At 46.5% G+C, this 9237-nt stretch overlaps 1 protein-coding gene across 1 annotated transcript in view; it reads left to right on the top strand.

The window, feature by feature from the left end:
• Positions 1 to 9237, top strand: part of ZNF205 (zinc finger protein 205) — a 43754-nt gene that overhangs the window by 19849 nt on the left and 14668 nt on the right. Inside the window, exons 2-6 of the mRNA XM_006897492.1 lie at positions 591 to 892; positions 951 to 1085; positions 3623 to 3811; positions 4249 to 4340; positions 4886 to 5000. Of these exons, the coding sequence (XP_006897554.1) occupies positions 591 to 892; positions 951 to 1085; positions 3623 to 3811; positions 4249 to 4340; positions 4886 to 5000 (833 nt within the window). The remainder of the gene's footprint in view (positions 1 to 590; positions 893 to 950; positions 1086 to 3622; positions 3812 to 4248; positions 4341 to 4885; positions 5001 to 9237) is intronic.

Below are 9237 nucleotides of genomic sequence, written 5' to 3'. Positions count from 1 at the left end.
TGCAGCATAGTATTCCATTGTGCGAATATACCACAGCTTCTCTAGCCATTCGTTTGTTGATGGGCACTTAGGTTGTTTCCAACTCCTTGCTATTGTGAGCAAATCTGCAATAAACATGGGTGTGCATATATCTGCTTGGATGTCAGCTATGGTCTCTTCAGGGTATATTCCCAGTAGTGGCTATTCCCATACTTTTTCAATTGATATACTGAACAGATCATGCAGGAGGGTGGATTTTATGAGGAGAAATATGGCATCAGTATTGGAGGAAGATTCACCTGCGTTATGCAGATAACACAACCTTGCATGCTGAAAATGAGGAGGACATGAGGCATTTGCTGCAGAAGGTCAAAGATTGTAGTCTTCAGTATTCACTGAAGCTCAACATCAAGAAAACAAATATTCTCACCACTCTGTCAATTGGCAGCTTAATGATTGACGTAAGAGATTTGAGATTGTTAACAATTTCAGCTTGTTTGGGTTTTTTTGTTTGTTTGTTAAGATGGCAGAGGTTTGTAATGTGATGTCATCAAATACTGCATTCTGATTGGCCATATCAGGGAATTCTCCTTGCTTATTGGCCATTCTAGAGAAGGCAGGTTTAACATCCAATCAGCCTTCCTCCGGGATGTTGGCCTGACACTTTCTGCGGCGCATGCACCTAGTCGTTTCCGGGGCTTCCTGTGCCAGCTTCGGGCGCCAGGATCTGGCAACGGAAGTGTGATCGCGCGGGTGGCGGGGCTATCCCTGGCGAGGACACTGACGTCGGCTGCCTTGCCTGGAGGAGGAGTCCGGGACTCGGGCTGGGGCTGGTACCCCGAGGAGGAGGCCTCTAAGGTGCACCCTACTTGGAACTGCCTGGAGAAGTCAAGGTTTCGCAGCAGCCCCTCACGTTCGCTTTCTGAGCGGCTGTACAGAGCGCTCCCGCTGCCCACCTGCTGGCCCCTTAGTTCCCACCTCAGGCAGCACGCAGGGCCTTGTGCTCACCAGCGATCCCACCTGTGGTGCCCTCCTCAGAGGTCCTGGTAAGTCCCGGCCCTCCCAGAGCGGCTCCCCTCCGTCGCCGGAGGAGGTGCAGCGGAGCAGTAAGTGACGTCCGGACGTCTTGTAAAGATGTGCGGACCACTCAAGTGCTTCACTGGGCCGCTGGTCGATAAAGCAACACATCCTGTGTTGGGAGCGTTAGATCTTCTGGATCACATGTCACACTGTTAGCGGAGATCTTTGAGAGTGCGGCAGGGTTGAAAGTGGGCGGTTCCAATCCACCCAGAGGGCTATTGATAAACAGGCCCGTCCATCTGCTTCCAGAAGGTCTAGTGCTGTAGAATCCTGTCCTGGGGTGTCCGTGAATCTGGATTGATTTGTAGACCACTCTAAGTATCTAGTGCTGCTGTAACAAAATACCACTCATGGACGGCTTTAGCAAGCGTATTTTTCTTCTACAGTTTGTTACCCTCTCATTGCTGTCACGATAGAACTGGCGCATAGCTGACCATCCATTGGGTTTCTGAGACCGTAATTGCGCTGAGGGAGATGGCCCATCTTTCACCAAGGAGCTGATGATGGATTTGAACTGCCATAGAGGTGTGAACAATACACCTCCCTGTGGTCTACAGCACCAGTTTTGTAGAATAGAAATCAGGATTCATGGCACTAGCTGTAGAGGAGGGCTCACTTTCTCTGTCACCTGTATGGGAAATTTGTCTCTTAACATCTGAGCTCAGCATCCCTTGGAAACCTCTGTGTGCCTTCACATTAATTTCTTGGGTCTAGAAATTTCACAGAGCAGAGACACTTGACCCAACAGATATGCCCTCCTCCTGGCTCCCTTTTCTTGGTGATACTGTGCCCTCTCCTCTGTATCTCTTTTTGCTTTAAGAGGAAAGAGGATAAAAGCCACATTCCAGAGAAACTCCTTTAGTTTGTAGTGGGGCTGTGACTTGAGTGAGGGTATTCCATCCCTAATTTCCTTACAGCTGGTTGACCAATCACCTCATGGGGATAATTGTATATAACTGCTACACTACTGAAAATCGTGGCCTAGCCATGGTGACACATGGCAAGCAACAATAGCAATATATGGGGTTTGATGTTTTGTTTTTTCATTTGATTTATTCCATCCTAATTAACTAATTGCTGTTGTGACAGATACCACACATGGTTAAAAAAACAAATTTCTTTTCTTACAGTTCTGGAGAATGTATGTCTAAATTCAGGATGCACTAAGGGAAGGTCTGTCTCACAGGAGAGGAAAGTTCTTGTCTCCTCAGCATTTGTAGACCTGGTGTTTTCTGGAGATTTTCAATGTCTTGGACTTCCTGTTCCAAGGAACGCCATCACAGAAAGGCCTGGGCCCAGAAAGACACACTTCCCTCCTGGTGATATTTCTGGTGGTACTGAGTCTCCTGGCTCCACTAAACAGGGCTCAATGTGATTGAGAGTGTTGCATTCCACCCTTAATTCTCCTACACTGTTTGGTTTATCACATCATGGAGTTGTTACTTAATTTCCACATTAGAACATCATGTACTTTGTGGAACACAATTCAGTCCATGACACCAACCTGCTCCCCCCTGGCTCCTCAATTGCCTTTATTACTTTTCTTCATTGGAACAACAATAAAATAAATTAAGAAAAACCCAAAATATGTATGATTCAGGATTACTATGAAGAAGAACAAATGTGTGTGATCCAGTAAGACTAATCCTGTGACTGATTGGCTTAGTTTCATGTCCATGAGCCTGTCTTTGAGACCACTGAGGCCTGGTTTGTTTATATGTTTTTAAATTTGAGAAGTACTCCATCTCAGACAGAATCTAAGGACAGTAGTCTATTCAAACATGTTAATTTTCAGAAGTGGCTTGCAGTATGAAGCTGGTGACAGGACTAGATTTTTTGCTGGGTTCTGAAAGTTTCCTGCCTTTGAAGCAGCACAGTCACTTTTCTCTTGCTTCTGTGGACCCTTCCCACCTACACAGGTTCTAGCTTTGATAGATTTTAATTTATATAGACAAAAATGTGAATATCAGAAGTACAGTTTGATGTGCTTTTGCAAACTGAACAAGTGTTCATTTTTCTGACCCAAAAGATGTGATTGTTTACAAGAAATGGGCCAGTCAGAGATTATGACTATTCCTGTTTAAGATCAGACAGGGTCCTTAATTGAGTAAGATTAAGTTTGACTTCAGCAGGTCATGGAAAAGCCTGGGTTTGGGATTTCAGAGCTGGGGATTTTGAGGGTCTCTAGAGAATACAGCCAAGGAAAGCCCAAAGAACAGCTGTTCTCTGACAGGTGGCGGCCCTGGCAGGTTCCTCAGTGCTTTGTAGCTGCTGCTCCATGAAGCTGCTTGTGCTTTTGTCCCTTCCCTTGTGCCCTCTCCTGCTGGGGGAGCCAGTGATTCAAGAGTGTTGAGAAGAAGACAGCGCTAGCAGCACGAGCATGGCCAGACTGGGCCTTGAATCCAATGTTTGTTCTGACACCCTTAGGTCTCCTGCTGCCAGCAGTATCCTGCCCAAGGGCAGAGGTGGGGTCTTTCTCGCACTTTTCACCCAGTGCTGAGGGGCTCCCTTTGCTAGCTTCCAGGTGTTCAGCATCCTTGTCTAGAAATGCCCTCTGACTCAGAGGAGGAGGCGGCTTTGGAAGCCACTCAGGACTCACCTCACATCAATTCTGAGTCCCATGATCCCCAGGCTAAGGGGATGTCAAAGGAGGAAGGGGTGCCAAATGCATGGCGGTTGTCATCCCTGAGCCGTGGCTCCAAGAAGACTCTTCTGCCAAGCAGATACGAACAGGGGCCTGAGAAACTAAGAGGTACATTCCAGGGGTCAGTGGAGGCTCACAGCTAGAGGGAGAGGGTTCTGGGGGCTGGGCAAGGTAGAAGAGCTGTTCTGCTCCATGTGGAAAGTCTGCCAGCACCCCTTCCTGTGTGCACCCCAGCCTATACCCCTACCTGGCAGCACCCTTACCTGCTCCCTTGCCTTCTTGTACTACTGCCTGGCCACACCCTTGCCTGCCTGCACCCTTACCTGGATGTACTCCTGCCTACAGCCTGCCTGGAAGCACCCCTGCCTGCTCCCCTGCCTGGCAGAGATGGCCCCGTGCAGCCTCAGCACCCCTCCTCTATTCTTAGACCCAGGGCCAGTGGTATTTGTGGGTCATGAATTTCCCTGGAGGATAGGACTGAGCCCTGTAGGGTAGCAGGGCCCAGCATGAGTGCTGACCACCTGAAGACCCCTCTTCTTGCCCAGCCCACCCCTCTTCGCAGGTCTCGGCCCTTTCCCAGGAAGAGAGAACCAGAGAGCAGCACATGGCCTCAGCCCTTCTCACTGCCTGGTCTCAGGTGAGTGGCTCTCTTTGATCTACGCTTTGATCTGGCCTCTTCCATGCCATGGGTGAGTGCTCAGTTCTGCTTCCCTGCATGGTGCCTTGTGAAGGCCCAGACCCACTCAGCCACCTTCTGGTAGCTGGAACCCCTTGTCAGGGCCCACTGCATATTGGCCAGGTGGCTGCCCAGCCTCTGACCAGGTCCCACAGAGGAGCAGACACCTGGATGGCAGAGGCATCTTCTCTGAGCCTCATCCTTCCTCAGGGATTGGGCCCTGAGCTGAGGACTTGCTGAGGAAGGCTGTGGTCCCCTAGGAAGGACACTTTGTCCACATCTCTACACACTGCCTTGTTCTTTTCACACCCATGCATACTCACATAAACATGCATACACAGAAAGCCCATCCTTGGGTGTACAAAACTGGCTAGTCCAAGCAGTAGGTGGCCTTATGCAGTGGTGCTGTGAGTATAGGCTCCTACCACCATTGTGACTCCATCTTGTCCCTTCACTTGTTCCTTGGTGTGGCCCTGTTGTATATTTGGCTGCTTCTGTTCTTTCAGATGCCGGTGACCTTTGAGGATCTGGCTTTGTACCTTTCTCGGGAAGAGTGTGGCCGCTTGGACACCACACAGCAGTGCCTCTGTAAAGACAACCTAAAGAAGAGGAAGGGGCTTGGTGAGTGGTCTCAAGGGGTATCCAGCTTCCCCTCAGATTGTTCATCTGGACGACAGCGTCTTATAGAACTTTCTGGATTGATTGAAATGTTCTTTACTAATACTGATATAGTAGTTTTTATCCAGGTTTGGCGGGTGAGCTTTTGAAATGTGGTTAGTGGAGTTGGATTATTATTAGAATTATTAACTTTCTGATGTGATTTGAATGAAAGTTCACAGAGCAAATTAGTTTTTACTTCAACAAGTCACACAGTTTTGTTTTATGACATTGATTCCAATCCCCACATTGTAACAACATTCTTCTCACTTCCTCTGTTTCACATTTCATTATGTTCTTTCCTGCCTTCTGAGCTTTGCTTGGACAGAAGCTGCCCTTGGATCTTGTATGGCTGATTGTTCTCAGGAGTGAGTTCCTCTCTAGTGTCACCTTTTAGGCTTGTCTGTTGTTTAGCTACCAGCTATTGCAGTGTTGACCAAGTAATTTTGCCACAGTGATTGTATATTACCCCTTTCTCTTTTGCTGCTTCCTGTGTCATTTAAGGTTTCAGCCATAGCATCCCTCAGTGCTGTGGCTCAAGGCTTGAATTAGTTCATTTCTTTCAGCTTCAGAAATGACAAGTGTTCTTCCCTTACGATTTTCTAATGCCAGATCATTGTACATTTCATTGTAATACTTTGTTATCTCTAGATACCCTTTGAAATTTTCTCTTCATATTGTTTACTTCAGCATTTCTTCACTTTGTTTTAGATTGTAGTCCAAATTCTAGTGCAGTTTTCAGTCTCTTTTGACATCCATTTTGGTCTTTTCTTTTTGTAATGACCTTCTGTTTTCTTTATGGTTGATATCATTAGTGGCAGCCCACAACTCATCTGATCCCTTATCAATAGTGTTCAAAGTAACAGTCTATTTTTGACATGCTTTTTAAGATGAGTTAACAGCTGTTGTTGTTATTATGTGCCGTCGAGTTGCTTGCAACTCATAGCAACCCTATGTACAACAGCCCTAAACTCTGCTCTGTCCTGTGCCAATCGCACTGTCTCTGACACTCCCATCCCGATTATCCCAGTCACTGAATCCACCTCATAGAGGGCCTTCCCCTCCTGCGCTGTCCCTCCACCCTCCCAAGCATGATGTCCTTCTCCAAGGACCAGTCTCTTCTCACAACATGTCCAAAGTATGTTAGACGGAGCCTCAGAATCCTTGCCTCCAAGGAGCCACCCAGTTTAACCCTTTCCAGGGCAAATCTGTTTGTTTTCCTAGCAGTCCATGGTATTCTCAGTACTCTTCTCCAGCACCACATCTCAAAGGCATCAATTCTCCTTCTATCCTCCTTGGTCATTGTCCAACTCTCTGATGCATAACAAGTGATTGCGAAGACCATGACCTGTATCAGACACACCTTCGTCTCTCGGGAGACACCATTGCTCTTCAGTACTTTGGAGAGGTCCCTATAAAATCTGCGTAGAGAGAAATAATTTGAGAAACTGGAATATATGAAGAAATCTAATATCAGAATTGGAGGAGGGCTCATCAACAACCTGTGTTACGCAGATGACACAAACTTGCTTGCTGAAAGTGAAGAGGACTTGAAACACTTGCTACAAAAGATCAAAGACTAAGCCTTCAGTATCTCAAAATAAAAAAACCAAAAATCCTCACCACTAGACCAGGAGGAAACCTGATGATAGAGAAGACTGACATTGTCAACAGTTGCATTTTATTTGGATCCACATCAACACCTATGCCGTTGTTACGTGCAATTGAGCCAACTACGACTCATAGCAATCCTGTGAATAATGGCTCTGAACCTTGCCCTGTCCCGAGCCAGTCTCACCATCTCTGACGCACTTGACCCCATTGTTGCTGTCACTGTGTCAATCCATCTCACTGAGGGTCTTCCTCTCTTTCACTGACTCTTCACTTACCCAAATGTTATATCCTTCTTTAAAGACTGGCCCCTCCTGAAAAACTTTCCAAAGTATATTAGATGGAATTTACCATCCTTGCCACCAAGGAGCTCCTTGGTTTGAGATTGTTCACAGCTTTAGATTGCTTGGCTCCACAGTCAACACTCTTGGCACCAGTAGCCAGGAAATTAAAAGGCGCATTGCCATGGGAAAATCTGCTGTTAGGGATCTCTCCAAAGTACTGAAGAGCAATGGTGTCTCTCTGGAGACTAAGGTGCGTCTGAACAGGCCATGGTCTTTGCAATCACTTGTTATGCATCAGAGAGTTGGACAATGACTAAGGAGGATAGAAGGATAATTGATGCGTTTGAGCTGTGGTGCTGGAGAAGAGTATTGAAGGTACCATGGACTGCTAGGAAAACAAACAAATTCATTCTGGAAAGGGTCAAATGGGGCAGCTCCTTGGAGGCAAGGATTCTGAGGCTCTGTCTAACATACTTTGGACATGTTATAAGGAGGGACCAGTCCTTGGAGAGGGACATCATTCTTGGTAGGGTGGAGGGACAGCACAAGAGGGGAAGGCCCTCTATGAGGTGGATTGATTCAGTGACTGGGGTAATCGGGATGGGTGTGTCAGAGACAGTGTGATTGGCACAGGACAGAGCAAAGTTTAGGGCTATTGTACATAGGGTCGCTATGAGTCGCAAGCGACTCGACGGCACATAACAACAACAACAGGAAAGACCTTTTTTTAAAAAAATTCTATTTTATTATTTTTTGTGTGTGTGTACCATCAAATCTTATTTGACTGGTACGGGAGATGGCCCTCCCCTTCTCCAGCAGAGAATCTGGTGGATTCAAACCACATGTCTCTGGGATTGTAGTGCAGCTTCTCGCCACTAGGCCACCAAAGCTCCCTAGAGAGGAAAGACCTTTTTGTTTCTTCCCTTCGTGGTCCATGGAATGTTCAGTACTCTGTCTAGCACAACTTAAGGCATTGATGAGAACTACAATCCTAAAGGTGCACAGTTCAAATCCACTTTGCTTCACTGGAGAAGGAGAGGCAATCTCTTCCTGTGCCAGTCAGATCTGACTCAACAGTACACAACAACAACAAAGGCATCAATGATTCTCTTCTCTCATCCTTAGTCAGTGTATAGCTTTAATTTGAATAGCAAACAATTGAAAAGATGATGGCTTGGATCAGGTGCCTCTTAGTCTTTGTATTGACATTGTTATTCTTTAGCACTCTGAAGAGGTCCTTGAAGGAGATTTCCTGACTGCTGGTGCCAAGAGTGTTGATTGGGGAGCTGAGCAAGCTGTAATTGTTAACAACCTCAATCTCTTCTCCATTTATTGTGGTGCTGGCAACTGGCACAGTGATGAGATTCTTTGCCTTCTTGATGTTGAACTTCAATCCACATTGAAGCAAACTTGACCCTCTGCAGCAAATGTTTCAGGTCCTCAGTTTCAGCAAGGAAGGTTGTGTCCTCTGCATAGTGCAAGTTGTTGATGAGTCTTCCTCCAATCCTGATGCCACATTCCTCCTTATAAAGTCCAGCCTCCCAAATGATCTGTTCCACTTATATGAAAAGGTACAGAGACAGGACGCATTCCTGTGCACTCCTTTCCTGACTTTTAATCATGTGGTGTTTCCTTGCTCCGTTCTGAGGACTGTTTCTTGGCCCATGTTGAGATTTCACATGAGCACAGCTGCACACATATGAATGATACCTGTAGTCATTGGAGTTGTGTACACTGTCATAGGTTAAGTGCTATGGAAAAAGATTGGAGATGGAGAGCTTAAGGGCATTTCTGCTAGACTGAAAAACTGACAAATGATTGCAGAAAATTTCTGCTCCTTTTACCACCAAAAATCAGCTTGAGGCCAGATCCCCCTTCCTCAGAGTCCCTTTCTGTATGGATATATCGACATTTGAGTGCTATATTTGTAGAATGAAAGTTTTTTTTTTTTAAATTTTGTGTGCATGTACCATCAAATCAGATCTGACTGGTACAGGAGGATATTGCTACTCCTTCTCCGGCAGAGGATCTGGTGGATTCGAACCGTGTCCCTCTGGGATTGCAGTACAGCTTCTTGCCACTAGGCCACCAGAGCGCCCCTTGAATGAATGAAAGTTTTGATATCTGACAGCAAAGGGAATCAGAAATACTGACTTGTTGTTGTTATGTGCCGTCAAGTCGTTTCCGACTCATAGCGACCCTATGCACAACAGCCCTAAACCCTGCTCTATCCTGCACCAACCACACCGCCTCTGACACACCCATCCCGATTACCCCAGTCACTGAATCAATCCATCTCATAGAGG

The sequence above is a fragment of the Elephantulus edwardii genome, unplaced genomic scaffold, assembly GCF_000299155.1.
Source record: "Elephantulus edwardii isolate Elephantulus edwardi_28Jun2011 unplaced genomic scaffold, EleEdw1.0 scaffold00209, whole genome shotgun sequence".
In the NCBI taxonomy this organism is placed as follows: Eukaryota; Metazoa; Chordata; class Mammalia; order Macroscelidea; family Macroscelididae; genus Elephantulus; species Elephantulus edwardii.
The sequence above is the reverse complement of the archived record's forward strand: the minus strand, read 5'-3'. Positions and strand labels throughout refer to the sequence as shown.